Genomic DNA, 19224 nt, shown 5'->3' on the forward strand with positions numbered 1-19224 from the left:
CTGATTCCATTTTCTTAGAGATGTAACTACAGCCGCATCTGATATCATATCCCTCATAATCTTAACTACTACTAAAATATTTCCAAGTCTAATAGGTGATCACAAGGAAACTCTATCAATGACACGCATATAAGAGATATCTCAGTTCACAGTGTTTCTGATGGAACAGTACCGGCCAACACCTAATGTGCAGCGCATCACTGATACCAATATTTTCCAGATTTTGTCTTCAAGTGCATTATTGCTCAAGTAATTCTACTAAACATACATAAAAGCACCAATTACTTCATTGAAACCTAAATTACATAAACCATTTATGAAAATGAGTTTACCAGGTTGGAGCACAAAATTCTAGGTGCTGCTTAATTCTATGCAGCTCTCTTTTTAATTAAAGCCGTTCCTCAAAGTACATTTAACAGACCGTGGATAATCCACAGCCCTTTATATGTACTGTGTTTCCACTCTGCATTATGTTCTTCTTCTTTTTTTAAACTATGTTTATAATATAATATAATGCCTGTATTAACATATCAATAAAAATACACCTTTTTTTGTGATAAAAAGAAATATAGTCTTATATTTCTTTAGCCAAAACTTTTTCAATATTTTTGCGGGACAATGTTGGTCATTTTTTGCATAGGAAAAAATATTCAGCTCTGACGTAAGTAAGTACATAATTCTGTAGTTTGCCAAAATAAATCAAGATTGTTTTTTTTTCTTTCTTTCTCTTCATGAACAAAAGAATATCAAAAGAGAATTGCTACAAAGAAAACAATGGCAGTAATTGCCAGTGAAGCATAAATGAACAAATCCTAGGACTAGATATCAAGTCGATGGATAAACTGTGTGAATTACTCTTATTCAACATCTGATGGGCAATATTTCAACATTGAATAATACTGGCCTTGCAGACATGAATACATTTTTTTTTTTTTCATTAACAAAATACATATCTACAAACATGTATAACAAATAAGCTTGGTATATTTAGATATGTACTATAGTGAGATCTATGCTTTAATATATAAAAGGTGCACTTTTTTTATATAATGTCATCTAGGAGATGTGGGTTGGCTACCCAGTCCAAAGTTCGTGGCTCAGAAGCTGCCATTATCATGCACATGAACTGCTTGCCGGTCCTTTTATCAATGGGATAAATAGTAGTGGGCGTAAACCTCCTGTTGTTCTCAACAAAATCACAGAGCTTTTGGTAGACATTGGGATACTCGTGGCGAAGAAACACCCCACGTATCCTCAACTCCCGCTGAATGTTGATGAAGCAGATCTCCCGGGCTTTCCGTCCCTCCTCGCCTTCCTTGTCAATGTCAGCCATACCTGGCGGTGGGGTCAGGATCAACGTCTCCATGTCGGTTTCCTTCCGATGGACCTTTTTTTCCGGGCTGTAGGAGGCAAGAGCGATCTTGGCAAATTTCCTGACGGTTGGGGCTTGGACCCTTGGCGACGGTCCGTCAGGCACTTGATCACCAACAGCAATGGATACATTCAAGAGAAAACATTCATTTGGGTCGTATTCCTTTCCCGCCTCTTGGAGCTCCTTGCAATATTCCCCAAGGTTATCCTTGAAGCTCTCCAGCTCACGGAGAGATAAGTATGTTGGTGACATGAGTAGACTTTCTAGTCCAAACTGAAGGAAATTTGTGGACGAACCTGGATTTGGAAAGCCCAAAAACAAGACTCCCCTGCCCCGAGACAGGTATCCCACTTTGGCTATACGGGAGAAAGCTTTATGGACCTCTGCAGTTTCTCGACAGTGCTTAATAACGTGGCGACACACACTACTGATTCGTCCATAGAGGCAGCTCTCCTTGTGGATGTCCCAGTCTTCGCGGCGACAGTTGCGAGAGCAGTAGTAGGTATAGCAGCTGTGGCAGGACTTAAAGTAGAGGCAGGCGTTAAACAAGGTCTCAGTCCGTCGGCATTTATTGTTTGAACACATCATAGTGTCGTCCTCATCGGGACTATGGTCAGGGGAGCACTCTTCTGTACTTCTCAGGCCGTCACAACTCCCGTCAGTGTCTCTTAGTGTGTTAGGATCTATTTTTATTGAAGTGGGTTGTTTGTCAAGGGGCATGCCACTTTCAGATCCTGCCATCGAATCCTTTCTTGCTGAAGATACTGCTTCTTCTTCATCAATGAGCTTTTTGAGTTGATCAAGCAAGTCTTCACTTGTCCTCCTGGCTGGAGGTTTGTAATCAATGACAAGGTCTGCTAGAAGCTCATCAAGCTGCTCTAAACTTTGCTGTAAAGATGTGCTGCTGTGCATTTTCTCTTTGGTAGATTCTCCAGCGCGGGATTTCGCTTCACGTTGAGGGGCTTCTTGATTTGGGGCACTTTTTGAATCCAGCACATCCCAACTTGCAGAGCGTGCTTCTGATTTACTAAGATTGCTTTGTCTGATATCATTGTCTGTGATGGTAATCTCAGGTGTGACAAACCACAGTTTACTCGAAGAGCTCCTAGCCTCAGTTGGACTTTTGTCAATCAAAGAGTTTTCAGATAAGGACAGTGCAGCATAACGCCTTGGTGAGCTGGAAAGGTTCACAACCACAGGTTTTGGTCGTTCACTTGAAGTTTGTATCCCCTGACAAAGAAGATTCTCATCGCTTTTCCCTCGAGGTACGGGCTGTTCCCGCTCTACATGGGTATCAAGGATGTTATCCCAAGATCTTGAGTACGGTCTTGGGTCTGTTACGGTTCTTGCTGGCTCCATGCATGGGTGGGCATACCAAGATGTGAGCTTTGGCTCTTGTCTAACTCTCGTGGGAGTAACCTGTGAGACATACGAGGAAGGGTAATGGCTAGAGTAGCCGGAGACCTCTGAGCCATACCAGTCCTCTGATTGTGGCTGCACCACACGGGCATGTCGTCTTCCCTCAGTGTAGTACGCCCTTGCAGGAATATGATGCTCCATTGGTGGCGTGTAGGGGTCAGCCATGTAGAAGATCTGAGGAGGGGCTGTTTGAATCTGATATGTCCTTGGGTCATCGCCATAGAAAGTCCTTGCAGGAGGTGTCTGAATTATATACGCCCCTGGCTCACTTGCAGCATAGGGTTTAGGGTACACAGGCTGTCCAGTGTAATGGTAAGGGTCAACTTCTGTGAAATATTGCCGGGAAGGTACAGTATGAACAATGTGAGTCCTTGGATCTTGTACATATTGTACTTTAGGTGAGTAGGTTTGGCTAGGAATGCTGTACCGTTCATCTTGATAATGAGTCCTTGATGAAGCTGAAGATCCATACTTCCCCAAATCCTCTGCATAGAAGAATTTAGTTGGCACGTTGGGGCTTGAATGAGCCCTTCGTTCCCGTCCATAGTGTTCCCTTGGCTCCCGTGGCGAGACCACCTTTTGTAAAGGGATCTCCATAGGCTGCATGTAGCTATTTGGCATACTTTGGGAATACTGGTACGCCCGCCTGTACTCTCCGGTGAAGGAGTCAGTGGGAGTCGATGTCCTCGAAGTGGAGAAATGGCGAGGCACTGTCAGACTCCGACTGCCACTGCTGGGATACTTCTGCCAAGGTATGTCCACATGGGGTGTAGCTGCCTTTCGGCCTCCTTGCTGCACGGCCGACTCATCTGGTTTGATGTCTACCCGGCACCGAACATGAGGACTAGTGGCAGATTTCTCTGACCTTCCTTCGTCAAAGCCTTCAGGCACATATACAGGGGAATACCTGCTTGTATCACTCCTCTGCGGCTGCAGTTTGACGGGATGTACTTCGTTCGCGTGTGCTCGCGTGGCGGCGTAGGAAGACTCTCTTCTTGGGGAAACTTCCGGCCTTGGCTGAGTGTTTCGATGCGCCCTTTGAGCTTCCCGGCCCCTCCTTGCCACTGGAGGGGAAGCATCAAAAGACACAGGAGTTAGGCTGGTCTGAACCCGTGAGGCACTTCTAGATCTAGTCCTCCTCTTTTGTTCTGTCACAGCAATTTCACCAGGCATCTCAGCAGTCATTGGCTGGGAGGTGAGACGGTAGCTAAATATGTCTGGGGAAGAAAACCGGTGAAGTCCATGCCCTTGTTGGCGACCTAAGGCGTTCCAGGCAACCTCTGGATTGGCCGCATACCTTTCAGCCCTTCGGTATGGGTACTCCATTGCTATTGTATGATATAGGGGTTTGTCCATAGACTCAGTGTCAAAGCTACGGCAGTGCCTCTTTTTGCTTTTGCTTTTGCTTTTTCGAGTGTTCTCCAGTTTGCTGATGGATGGGGAATCACATTGTTTTGAGGGATGACAGGCTTTGGAGTGGTTTGAGAGGGAATTCACTTTAACATCTTGATACACCGTTGATACTAGTATATCAGGTGGATGTGTGCGTGTCATCTTAATGAGACTCTTCTAATTTTCCCCATTAAATTAGTTTAGGTTAAGGTTCCCTGCAAGAGATGAAGAAAACAACACAAGATTAGTATTGCATTGTACAAGTTGCATTCAAAACACCTATAGTATAGGATCTATAATACTAAGCGTGAATGCTAACAGTGTTTTTGGGAACTGGCTGATTAACCATAAAAACACAAGATTACTTGTAAATAGCCTGAATTTAATATTGTAAACAATAACTGCACAATATTAAGTATTCTACATTGTTTATCATTATTTGATAAGCATTGAATGTATAAGGTTACCTTGGGAAGTAACTCGTCAAGCCAAGATTCAGTGCAAATGTACGTAGCAAATAAACCCAATTCTGATTCTGTAATGCATTGTGTTGTTCAGCAAAATATGTTGGCAGGATGTATGCAAGTAATTTGGAGGTGGCTGCCAGAGGATGATGTTTCCCCTGGCAACAACATCATCTCATAACCATCATGGTACATACAGTGTGAGGGCTCAACAGAATTGCACTGAATCCCTAATACAAAAATCTTTCTTTTCACCTTTGAAATATCTTGGAATGGTAAATCGCTTAAGAACGCTTACGTAATTATAAACATTTTATCTCTTATGCTTGGCTTCAAATCTGCAGGTTGAAGGCAGGACAGAAATAGTGTCTTGAGTCTAAATTAGGCTCTTTGAAGGTTTTTGACATCTTGTCATTCTCATAAACTTTGTGCAAAACAGGTGCAATCATTTGTCATGAAGAACCGTACTGTACAAAGAGAACACAACTGAAATAATGCATGTAGTCATTAAAGATACAATCAAAGCAATGGAATTTATGCATTATACTAGCTTTTTTGAATTCCCATTTAGTTCCAGCTCATGAACGTTTTTTCTTCTAAAAAGGAGATTAAATGGTTTTCAAGACCTCCTACACATTCCCTACAGCTAAGTTTATCAGACTGAGGAAATCACATCTTGTTTCTACGAAAGACACTTCTACAAACATTACTATCTCCAGACGCTGTTTACTCACAGAGCGTTAGTCAGGCAGCTTTTTACATTGCCTCACACAATCGAGTAACTGTGTGCGTATGGAACACCCACCGTCTACCAACATACGCACAGTCACCAGACTTGTGCAATGCAAGATATTTGCTTCTCCCTAACTAATTGGGAAATGCAACATTTGTTTAAAAAATTGTCAATTTGTTCAAGTCCAGGACAGGTAAAACTATGGCATAAAAAAAATAATGGCATAAAATTGTCTGAGATGATGACAAGCAAAGTGCTTTTGAAAATCCAGTTTATTTTTTAAATACTAAATGCAATATTAGTATTCATGTTGGTTTTATATGTCCAAAAAAAAAAGTCCTTACACCTTCAATACACACTAGTGCACACATCATTACAATTATTTAAAAATAATTTTTATATATATATATATATATCATGAATTTTTATCAGAAATGATGTACCCCAACATTTCAGAAACAATTGAAGCCCCACAAAAATATCAAAATTAATTTTAATTCTTAAATAAAAAAAATATATATTCATAGAAGAGGTGTATGAATTGTATTTAAATCTATTTTTGAATAATTTCATAAATCTGGGGGAAAATGCATTGACCTAAAAATAATGAACAACAAACACAAACTGTTTGCAGAGTATAAAAGCTGTCATTATTATCAGTGATGACCTCAATCCCTTAACAGAGCTGATAGCACTATAAAGCTTCACACATTTCACACAGTTACACAAGGAGGCGCAGCTGAATGCAGCTCTACACAGCAGAATCTCCTCTTTGGCAAATGCAAGTCACGTATTGGTTTTTAAATAAAGCTTATTGTACATTATTTATTCTTTTAAATTCGATATATAAAGGAAAGCCATTAAGTCGTGACACTCAGAAATAGGTAATATCAAATTAAATCTCTAATCTGCATAAAATGTTCCATTATTATTATGTTTTTTAAATGAATCACTCAATTAATGTATTATTCATGGATCTGGCTAATTTAAAATTTCATGCAGTTTTGTTTCAATTACTTATTCAGTATAATATGAGAATATTAAATTGGTCCGGATGGCAGAAGAGTCTTACAGTAAAAATATACTGGCCTAATATGAAACTACTATAACTGCAATAAACTGCAAGCATTCTCTTACTCAGTATAGAAGCACAATTATATATTAAAGCAATAGTTCACCCAAAAATTAAAATTTGTTGTTACTTTATTCGCCCTCAGGCCAAGTGCAACGCAGAGGACTTTCTTTTTCTTCAGTAGAACAGTAAACAGATTTTTAGCTGAAACCATGGTTCTTGGTGATTCATAAAATGCAGGTCAGTGGCTACCAGCATTTTGAGAGTAAAAAAAAAAAAAGCATATCAGACAACACAAAATCAATACCTGTGGCTTCTAATGTTTTATTGAGGGCCTATGAAGTGAAATGACTGGTCTGTGCAGGAAACCGAATGTTATTTACAACATTATTACCTGGAATATAACTGTGCGTACATGATGTCACTGCATGATTATGTAAATGAACTGGTGACTCTCAATGGTAGCCATTGACTTGCATTTTATGATTTTTTTGGGGTGAACTATATCTTTATTAAGTCTTGTTTTCTGGAAAAAAAAAATAAATAAAATTAACGAGTAACATTTTTTTTCTTGTTTTAAGCATAAACGATCACTCTGAGTAATGCATAATGCAGTTTGAATTGATATAGTTTTGTATGAGGGTTAACAGGAGCATTTGTTCAGCATCTCACTGGAAAATCGCCAACTCCAGTAAAAAGGGCACTCAAAGGAGTCAAGATTTTGTAAAGCTCATCCGTGGCCTTTGACCTTGTCATCTGTAAAGCGTGTGAACGTGCCTGTAGTGTGCCGTCTCACTGCTGCTGATGCCAGCTGACCCTTTTAACCCAGCGCAGAGCTACAGATGGATGTGAATTATTGAACATATGAGCCTCTTTACCACCACACGTTTCCTCTATGTTTTCTCTTTACTGTAGACACAATGCACTACATTAGAAAGATCTATCCATTAAGTATCCATGAAATGCATGGAAATCTGAGGTTTGTCCATGGAGTGACAGCCAGAACAAATATTTTGACAAAGCAAATGCCGCTTTCCATGACTAAAGACAGCTTCAGTGCACTCGCATGCACAACAACAGCCTATATAAACCTCAACCTGCCAATATAAATATGAGCTTATATGGACTAGAGTTAAATAATGCTATCAGCATGATTTTTCCAGAAAATCTGACCTTTTGTACAAAGCAGTTCACATGCGCAGTGACATAAATATGCTTGCTTTTGAATAGGAACCTAGAAATCTGAAGAATCTGATATACAGTAATATACACTGCAAGTCCAATTCATAATTATTTATGATTAATATTCTGTAAACTAAAAAAAGTTACACTATAGTTACAAATTTAGTAAAAAAAAAAAAAAATTATATATATATTGCTCGTGCAACAGCCTTACAATGGTATTAGACATCAGTTTTAATGTTAATTAAATAAATCAATCCATTGTTTTTTGTTGTTTTTGCTGTTGTCAATTGAAATAAAGCAGAAATAAATATCATAAATTATAAAAAAAAAATACTAAAACTGAAATATAAATAAATTAAAGCTAAATGGAAAAAAACAACAAAAAACAGATAAAATGACAAAAGCACAAAAAAATTACTAAAATAATGAACTAATAATTAAATATTACAAAATGAAAAAGTTAAAGTAAAAAAAGAAAAAAATTAAAATGTTAAATGTTGCCCTGGCAACTGAAATAAATGAAGTTTAAGTTGGAGTACTAAAATTACTCAAACTTAAAAATAAACCTGAATAGAAAAAAACTAACTAAAATATGACAAATGACACACACACATATATGCAAAATATTAATAAATACTACAATAGTTAAGAAATAATACAAAAATAACACTGGTAGACATGCAAAACCACAAAGCAGTCAAATGTAGGTTCAGTTTCAAGTTCTTTGAAATCACAAGTGGAATCATTTTGCATGAGAAACAGATATTTCATGTGTATATGCACTTTCTAAAATTTAAAGATGGTTTCTTGCTCAGACTTCTCAAGCCTTTTAACACACTATGTGATTATTTCTCAATGTGAATTCCTCAGACTTTCTTATCAGAAACCTTCAGTCTTATCAATAGCAGTCGAGTCTCATAATGCAACCCATTAAACACTGCAGACTTGAATAGAACCTTTCCATGCCAATGCGGTCCATTCCTCGTCGAAGGCCCGCTGCTAATTTTGCAAAATGAGCCCATTTGATGCGGGGGACAATGGGAGGCTTGTGAAAGGCTTGGAAACAAAAAAGTCCCAATCCTGCGGCCTGAGCTGCTAAACGAGCGCTGCAGAAATGCAGATCTGTGAGAGAAAAGCATCAGTGCCGATGTGGGAAAAGAAAGCGATTATGGGACGTACTGTAGCAAGGCTCTACTGCATAATTGGGCTGATCTGACTCCATCAAAACCAGCGTCTCCTGACCTGCTCTCTCCTGTATGACCATCTGTTCAGGCTGATCGGGCAACACCCTCGCCTCCACACACTCATTGCCTACCCGATGAACTTATGCTAATCTAGCATAGAAAATACCTGCAGCAGAACTGAGTATATATATATATATATATTATAATGTAGAAAACTGTTAATATCTTTTTAAACCATGACATTTTTGATCAATTTAATACATCCTTGATTAATAAAAGTATTAATCAAATCTTAAGTATTAAAATATCATATTGATCCCAGACCCTTGAAAATTCTAGAGAATTATTAACATAATGTGATTTTTCTTACAGTTTTATCCAACTTTTACATAAGTGATCTGAAACTGATTTTCCCCCAAAAATAAAAAAGTTCCAAGCAGCATGCAGTTTTGTGAACCATTTAAAAAAAACTGTACTGACACAGAGATAATTATAGTTATTTAAATTCATGATCAATCATAAATTAATAAAGACTTGTAATTTTACTCATTTAATGTGAAAATGAAGGGCTCTGACACAATTCAAATGCATGGAGCGATACGAGGGTGAATAAATGATGACAAAATATTAATTTTGGGTGAACTATCCCTTAACTATTCACTAACACTCATGAAGAAACGATATTCAGAAAGACACTGACATCAGTAGACAACATCACCTCTTTCTTCTTCCCCGTTTCTCCCGGCTGCTCCCGACTCTCCCATCATATTCCCAGCCAAAGAGCTTCCCAGTTTCTGACCTTTTCGTTGTGCAGCGTCTGTGCTGTCAGTCAATCTCTAATCTCTGTAATCTACTTTCACTCGTGAACATGACAGGAGTTTGTCTCATGAAATCGGAATCAGGCCAAGTCAAACACAGACCACAAACCGCCTGGGGACGCACTACAGGCGGGTCACGAAAGCCCTAATCTACACGCGCCACAGTAATTCATGTGCATATATCCAGTTTGCAAGCCTGAACCTGTTTACTTATCCACTAGAGGTTCTGCTTTCAAATGTTCAGTAGTTGTGTGCATCTCACTAAAAATGGCATACTGTGGCCCAAACTAAAAACAAATTGTGTTGATAATGGTTTAAAAATGCAGCTTTGTTGTGTTTTGGTATTGCCACACAATAATTCACATGTATCTTAAAAATGCCATATTTTGCCCCAAAATCAAAAGAAGAAAGAAAAATAGTCATGAAGTTTTAAAAATGTGTTGCCCCACAGTAATTTGTGAAAATGTCCATCTTGCAAGCCTCAATCTGATTCTGATCCACAACAAGTTCTGCTCTCGTGCATCTCATTAAAAATGGTATATGTCATCCCAAAATGAAAAAAGAAAGAAATTGCCATGATAAAGGTTTTCAAATGCTCCTTTGTTGTTTTTGTTGTGTAATTAACATAAAAAGAAGTTTGCAAGCCTAAACATGATTTCTGAGCCACAAGACGTTCTGCTGTAGATGTCTCAGTTCTGTGTATCTATTTTTTTCGCCACAAAATCAAAAGAAAAAAATAAGAAATTGTCATGGCAATTTAAAATACACTTTTTGGAGTGAAATATGACCCAGGCATTCACCTAGACTTTAACCACAAGGCAAAGTTATCTATCTTCTATGAGAAATATGAAACATGTAGACACAAAATCATTCTACACACTAAAAGCAGGAAACGCTAACTTTATCGGCATTATCTAACATGTAACCACAAAGCACTCATGACCACAGGGAAAGCAGGCGCTGCGCTGCTGGTGTATGAGAAAGACCTCTTCAATTAAACGCTTTTGAGTGAATCACGCATTGTTGAAGCTCCTTGACCCATATGAGCAAACAGAAAGATGCAATCGGCAGAGCGGAGATAGCAAAGCTTTTCACATCGTAGTATGCCAGGGCATTTAGAAAACAAGTTAAAAATAACACAACATCAGGACTTCAGTGCAAGAGAAGTTCAGGGACCTTCATGTGACCTGAACACTATGAGATCATGCACTAATTACAGGGTCACATCATAACATGTTTATCGCTTAATTTTTCACTGAAGAGTTGCATCATATTTTATTTGGCAAGATACAGGGGTGGCCAAAATGATTAGAACACTAGTATTTTCACCAGCTAAAAAAGTGGTTTTAAGTCAGTTATTTCTATTTTTTGCTGTAGTGTGTCAGTAGGTAATATCAGTTTACATATCCAAACATTCATTTTAATAATCCAGTGAGATTTTTGTGCTCCACACAGAGATCTGATCATCATCAAGTCTGTCAGGAATGACATGAAGAAACAGAACAAACTGAGACAGACTCAATCCAGAGGAACTGTGTCTCCAAGACGCTTCAAGAAACCTCCCTGCAAAGCTCCCTGAGAAACTCTGCTCAAGTGCACCGAGGACAAAAGCTGCTTTAAACACAAAGGATGCTCACACCAAATGTTGATTTAATTTAGTTAATAGAGGTTAATTGATAAAGAATAAATGACATTATTTTTGACAGCATCCACATTTTACAGCATTTTTACACAAGTGCCTAAAACTGTAGTTTTGCAGGGAGGTTTCTTGAAGCAGCTTGGAGATGTTGCCACAGTTCTCCTGGATCTAGTCTGTCTCAGTTTTGTTCTGTTTCTTCATGTCATTCCAGACAGACAGATCAGATCTCAGTGTGTTGTCAGGAAAATCTTAAAAACCTTAAAACCATTTTTAGCTGGTGAAAATAGCAGTGTTCTAATCATTTTGTCCACCACTGTATAACTTCCAGAAGTTCAAGCCACTGTTATTAGTTAACTACACCAAAGTTATATAAGAGGGCAATAATAATATACGATCCAACAGAAACAGCACTATTTCTCTGGCACAAAAGGATACTTTTTAGAGAGACACAATCGAAGTTAATATTAATGCAAATACATTTACTCTAAACAACAAAATAATAGTGCTAAACAACACTATCATTTATTCACAATTTATAAACATATTGGAAAACCTAAAAAAAAAAAAAATCACTCAAAAATAAGTAATTTCTAAACTGATTCATTTAAATTAACAGGTCAAATAAAGCAACTCACTGAAATAAAATTATATTGTTTAATTATATAAACCTATATATCTATAATTCAAAATATTAATGAATACTGCAATAGTATATAAACTATACTAAAATAGCACGGAAGTACAGTATCTATTCTACTTTATATTATCTTTTGAGGCTGGCAAGAAAGTCTTGATTTCTAAAAGTTACAGCAGGTTTTCACAGTTACACTGAGCTCTTCAAGGCAGCACAGAACGTGATTTCTGATGATCTGAACTCTTGAAACTCTGTCCTTTCTCTGCTTTTTGCAAGCTGCACAAATAATGCAGTGGATGCTTTTGGATGGGGAGTAAAAATAGAAACATGTGAGTCAGTTGAGCGTGCATGTAATGTATAAGAGATGACCTGTGCACATGCATGAAAGAGAAAGATGGAGGGAGTGATATACGTAATGCAATTCTGACTGAGCTTAATGAGGTTCCAGTGAGAGCGAAGGAAATAACGTTTCCTGTGAACACTTACTATTATCAATGCAACACTGTAAAATACTACAGAACTGAGAATTACTTCATCCAAATGAATATTCTGTCAAATTCTGCATGCTGTATTTTTTTCTGTGGAAAACAAAAGGTGAATTCAGCTTTTTTTCATATTTACATGTATGCATTTTGTCAGAATAATAATAATAACATTTAATAGTAACCATAACTGAAAAGTATACAGTCCATGTGACTTGTGCACTACAGCATATTCAAAGTCTTCTGAAGCATGAGAGCTTTGTGTGAGAAACAAAGTAACATTCCCTGATTATTCCCTGAAAATCATCCCCTAAGCTGCAGCTCTGAAACCTCATTCTCCACTTGCACTTTTGTCATGAGAAGCAATGCCTTTTGGTGTCAGGAACTTCAACATGCTATTTGTATCTGTGATTGTGAATGAAATGTTTCACGCAAAGCTTTCATATGACTTCAAAACACCTAATCTGATCATATTACCATTAACTGTGATCTAAAATGATTTCACCCTGGACAGAAGACCCAGCAAAAATACAAAAAGTGTCTACACAGACATTTTTAAGCCACACAGGTTAGTCTGGTTAAAATTTAAATCATCTGCTGTAGTCCGTTAGATCTACACTTTCTAAATGACAGAAATGTAGAATTTTATTGAAAGTAGTGTACTTGAAATCTTATAAGGGTGTAAAAAAAAACCTGTAGGTACAGATAATATAATACTACTGAATTAAAATGCATTAAAGAGAGTCCACTTTCATGACTTTCTTAACACCCTTAACACTTTTAATAGTGCACTTTACAATAATGTAACAAAAACTACAACATGTTTACTTTAGAGTGCATTTGAAATCATTGCTTACATGTATTTTGATGTACTGACTAACATAAGAAAGCACATGCAAAGTACTTGTGTTATTTCAATATTACATGTGAAGTTAATGTTGTTTTGAAATGTACTACATTTCAAAATCATCATATTTGAAATTTATTTAAAAACATGACATGCAAGTTTACAATAAATGCTTGTCAGTGCACTTTGCAATTCAAAACTAATTATGAAATTACATATAAAGATGTAGGTCCTACATAAATGGGTCAAAAAAGCAGTCTTAACTAATTACATTTAATATCAATATATAATACATTTTCATTTAATTTCAAATAATATTATGTGTAATTATGTGTCTGAAAACATTTAATTCAGTTTGCATTTATTACGTCTGTAATAAATTATGCTAAAGTGCACTTCTTTTTCACAAGGGTGGGATAAATAAAGTATTTAAGAGATGGCCAAACATCATTTGCACCTTGACAGCCATGGTTACTATAGGAACTGTCCTTTTGATGGATAAGATATGAGTGAAGGTCCTTTAAAATAAATGTACTTTTTGTTTTTCCACAAAAAACAAACAAACAAAACCCCAACAACATACGAGTTTAGAATGAGTACTAAATGACAGGACTTCCATTGCATGCTAAACGATTCCTTTAGATATGTCTGAAAAGGGTTTGTGACATGCAAACCTCTGGTGCACACTGCAGCTCCAGCATGCAACACGATGCACATTACAGTCTCTAGGCACCATCGCACGATGACGTATAGCCCCAGAGCATCCCACATCACGTGACACAAGTAGACCATTTCATCAGGCATCATTAGAGGTTAGTTCACTTTTACTAGTAGGATCCCCAGCCCTGGCCATGCATCTCCTGACGTTGAAAAATCCACGACTGCATTACATAACCTTAATAATAATACTGACATCAGCAAATATGACAAACGAGCACTAGGGAAACACGTCTGTTGCATGCAATTGCAATAAGTAAGTTGCACGCGCGAGATTTTCAGTTTGGTTAAGCTGCTGTTTGAACTCGCGTCGCAGACCGTCGCTAAATGAGCATTAAAGCGCGATGCATACAGCTGGAGGTTCCATAGGTTATTCCTCACGTATATGAGCAATGCCTTCATTATCTACAGCATCATGCGCAACTCTGATTCCCTACAACATCAAACCGTTTCCATACCGACAGATCGTTGCATACATCCGCACTGATCGCTTGCAATTCGATAGTGTCATATGTCAAATATCGATGCGCGTCTTTTCAATGTCAATGTCAGAAAAGCTGCGCTCATCTGTCACGCGCACTGCACACACAGATCGCGCGATGCTCTTACCGTGTTAATCCATCCGCCGATAGCATAAATGTCCATCATACGCAGCGCTCACGCTTTATAATGTGCTGAGAGTCGCATTTTAGCGTGAAAGCGTCTGTAGTATCGGCGAATCGTGTCGTCCTCACAGCGCATCTGTGGCGTGGCGTTACTATCCGCGCGCGTCTCCTCAGCACCGGCGTCCAATGCGTCTAATATGCGTTCAAAAGGGGCGGGGCAGACGCGGCAAGTACGCGTTCAAAAGAGCGCAGCGAACGCGACTGGTACGCGTTTAAGGGGCGGGGCGAACGCCTCTGGCTATAATGTGAAATGTAAGTACATTAAACCTCTGAAAGTCTGCATATTCAGTGTACAAACAAAACTACTTTGGAGGTGCCGTGGTAGTACAGTGATGATAGCAAATGCCAATACTATGGTGTATTTTTACTGCAGTAATACCATGGTATTCTTTGAAATACATAGGTGTACCAAATAACACGAGATAGATCAAAGTACCATCAAAGAACTAAGATCAAAGTGCTTCCATCCGCAGTATTTTGTAAGCTAACTCCTCTTTGTGACCTTATAATAACTGGGGAAAATAAATAAATACATAAACAAAAATGGTAATAACAATAATAGCCGTTATTATTATTATTTACAGACACATTCAGGTAAAATGTGACTATTATTATATATTTAAATTGAACAGAATACAATTTAAATTAATAATAACATATAATAATATTATGTGAACCATAAATAATTATATCATTATTAGTGTAGAATTATATATAATATATTTGTATTATATAATTATATTATTAATATAATAGTATTATATTAAGGTAACACTTTAGAATAGGGACCATTTCTCACTAGTTGCTTATTAGCATGCCTATTATTATTTTCCATTTATTAGTACTTAAGAAGGCACATATTCTGCATGACCATACTCTACATCCCTAATGCTGCCAATACCTAAACTTAATAACTATCTTACTAACTAGCGTTTGAGACAAAAGTGTGACCTATATGAACACTACTAACAATAAACATTATTATTATTATTTGGCAGACCAACATCTAAATATGCAAATTAGATTTGTAAAAGGGGAACACATGATGACTTTGTGACATATATGCTGTAAGACTAACAAATTGTCAGATTGGGAACCAGCCAGTAAACAGCCTATGATAGACCAATTCAAGCAGGTATACAATTATTAAACACGACACAATTCATAAAATTACATAAATGCATTTTTGCATCAACTTTAGCTGTTTGAAACATATGGAATCACATATGAAAGCCCTAATGAAAACTTTAAATGCACTGTATATCCTCTACTATTGTTATTCAGAAAAACACAAGAATGTTTGCTGTGAATGCTGCTTGAATCCATTACAATTAAAGGGATTTGAGCTTCGTCTCGGCAGCCAGTTAAAGTGTTGGATGGGGAGCAGATCGATACTCACAAATTCTACTAAAAGACCTTCACGGGGACAATCAGTCTGTCGAACGCTGACCGATGTGGGTTAATAAGATCAACAAAGAACCTGAAGAACACATGTAATCAAACACACAGCTGTGAAAGCAGCTTATAAACACGCCATCCTCCTCGTCCTACAGTAATTATTCAAGACAGCTTGTCATTTCTCTACAAACGACCTTACACTGGTGTGAAAAGTACAAGAATGCAAATGAGCCGGCATTGTGTGTTGATAACACGATGCCTGCCGTAAAAAGCGATTAAAAACACAACAACTCGCATGCATTAGAGGAAAACGCTGTAATTATGATGTATTCATTCAGGTCTCCGTGACTGATGGCTTCAAGACGAATCAGCGCTTTCATGTTATTCATTAGAAATCCTCTTTATGGCTCGTTTCCAAAACCTCGTGAGCTACTGCTGTATACTGTACACTGAGATGAGTGAGAGAGAGAGAGAGAGAGAGAGAACGATAGATGGAACGTGAGACAGAACAACAGATTGATGAAGAGATGGATTGATAGAACAATGAATGGATGGATAGAATGAAAGAACGATAGAGGGATAGAACAATTGACAGAACAAAAACAACCATGGATAGAATGATAGAAAGAAAGATGGATGGATGGATGGATGGATGGATGGAATGAATGAAAGAAGGACAAAACAATGGATAGCTAGATTGATAGACAGATTGATAGATGGATGGATGGATGGAATGACAGATGGAGGGAATGAAGGAACAACAGATCAAATGATGAATAGACAGACTGATAAACAGACCGATAGACAATAGATGGACAGAATGATAGAAAGACAGAAAAAGAACGATGATAGATGGATGATAGAACAAGATAGATGAAGAGATGGATGAACAATGGACGGATGGATAGAATGAAAGAATGATGGATGGATAGAACAATGGACGTGTTATGGAAGCAGTCGGACACAAAGGTAAGTGATAACACAGTGAATTTATTTCCACAGCAAAGGTGCAGGTGATCGTGAAGAGAGGTGAGCAGGAGATCTTGAGGCTTGGAGAATGAGAGTCAGGCAATTGTACTGAAAGTGTCCTTATGCTTCTCAGGTTGCTGGAGCGAGACTGGTGAAGAGAGCTGGCGTCGGATGAGGGTGATTCCCAACAGAGATGCGTCTGCGGACAGTGGAGAGAACGGGACGGAGAACAGAAGGTTAGTCTAAGAGGTAAGTAGATAGAAGGTATACTCATCGACTGGTTGTGCGTCGAAGCGGAGTCCACGTTGAATTAACGAGATCGGACACTGCAGCGATAGTGGTGAGTGTCTTTATAGTGCTCTTGATGATGGTGGTGACGAGGTGCAGGTGTGAGTGGTTTAGAACACAGGTGAGGCTGATCGTGGAAGTTGAGTGGGCGGAGAGCCTGGTCGTGCTGTTACAGTACCCCCCTCTCCACGGCCCGCTCCTGAGGGCCGACCCTGGCGTCGTGGTGGTCTGCCTCGACCTCGTGGAGCTGGGAGTTCTGGGTGAGAGGCATGGAAGTCATCTAAGAGTGTCAGATCGAGTACATCCTCTCTCAGTACCCAAGATCGTTCTTCGGGACCGTAGCCCTCCCAGTCGACTAGATATTCTAATTTACCACCACGGCGCCGGGAATGCAAGATCTCACGAACCCTGTAGATGGCGCCTTCGTCAATGATGAGTGGGAGAGGGGGATCCTCGACCGGACCAGGCTCTGGGGAGACAGAAGGAGAGAAGGGTTTTAGTAGTGAGACGTGAAATGTGGGATGGATTTTATACTGTGGTGGTAGCTGAAGTTTGTAAGTGACAGGATTGATCTGCTCGAGGATGGTAAAGGGGCCAACGAATCTGGGACTTAGTTTCCGGCAAGGCAGGCGCAGACGGATGTCTCGGGTGGACAGCCATACCTTTTGCCCAGGATGATAGGTAGGAGCGGCAGAACGGCGAGCATCACTGGCTATCTTCTGTCTGCGCACTGCCTGCTGTAACTGGTGGTGCGCAGCGTCCCAGACTCTCTCGCTCTCTCGGAACCAGTGATCTACTGCAGGGACGTCGGACGGAACTCCTGACCATGGAAAGAGAGGGGGCTGGTAACCGATAGGGAATATGTACCTATGATTAGTTGGACACGAGTGGTAAGGGGCTTCATCTTCGGGAAGTTGGGTCTAATGCCACTCACCATCAGCCTTGAAGGGCGGATGTTACATTCCTGGATGCGATGGGTGTTGTCTCCACAATACAAACATAATCCATGCTGCAAACGCCTTCGCCTTTCAGAAGGAGTGAGGTGGAATGAGTCTGTGAGCATAGGTTCAGGTGAATCTCTGTTGGGTGATTGTGAGAAGGAAGGAGAGCTGGGGAAAAGGGAATCGTGGGTTTCAGCAGAGCAGGCTTGCATCCTGTTAGAGCATCGTATCGCTGCTTGGATGAACTTCTCAAGGCCGCAGTTGTCGTCATATGCCGCAAGATGTAAGCGCACTGAGGGGTTCAAACCTTGGCGGAATGTGGTCAGGAGTGAGGGCTCGTTCCATCCGCTCGCCGCCGCGAGGGTGCGAAACTTGAGAGAGTACTCGTGGACAGTTGAGGAGCCCTGTCGCAACCGATACAGCTGTTCGCCCACGGTGGAATCTCCTGGAGACAGACCAAAAACCTCACGAAAATGAGAGATAAACTGGGTGAATGAATGGGTTGCGGAACCGGCTTGGCTCATAATCGTCTCTGCCCACTTCAGCGCTGGACCGGTGAGGGATGTGACGACAAAGGCGATCTTGGAGTGTTCGGTTATAAACATCTGAGGGTGAAGATCGATTATGAGTGAACATTGCATAATGAAGCCATTGCATTCCTCCGGTTTACCAGAGTAGGGCGCTGGAGTGGCCATGGGACTGGCGAACAACACAGGCGTAGAAGAAGTGATGGCTGGTGGATTCGGTGGAGCGGGAGGTGACGCCGGGGGTGCAGATTGGGTAAGGAGTCTCTTCAGGGTGTCCACTAACTCTTGAAATGGGTCGGGAGTGCTCATGGTGGAAGCGGTTTGGTCCGATCTTCTGTTATGGAAGCAGTCGGACACAAAGGTAAGTGATAACACAGTGAATTTATTTCCACAGCAAAGGTGCAGGTGATCGTGAAGAGAGGTGAGCAGGAGATCTTGAGGCTTGGAGAATGAGAGTCAGGCAATTGTACTGAAAGTG

At 39.4% G+C, this 19224-nt stretch overlaps 1 protein-coding gene across 1 annotated transcript; it reads right to left on the reverse strand.

Annotated features, from left to right (window-relative positions):
* Positions 1-935: 935 nt before the first annotated feature.
* On the reverse strand, positions 936-14732 carry LOC306871634 (apical junction component 1 homolog). Its single transcript, XM_079419695.1, has 2 exons — positions 14568-14732; positions 936-4398 (listed from the first exon to the last, which is right to left on the reverse strand). Exon 2 carries the CDS (start codon positions 4343-4345, stop codon positions 1043-1045), a length of 3303 nt encoding a protein of 1100 aa, XP_079275821.1. The 5' UTR covers positions 4346-4398; positions 14568-14732; the 3' UTR covers positions 936-1042.
* Positions 14733-19224: the final 4492 nt, after the last annotated feature.

The sequence above is a fragment of the Barbus barbus genome (assembly GCF_936440315.1).
Source record: "Barbus barbus genome assembly, chromosome: 6".
In the NCBI taxonomy this organism is placed as follows: Eukaryota; Metazoa; Chordata; class Actinopteri; order Cypriniformes; family Cyprinidae; genus Barbus; species Barbus barbus.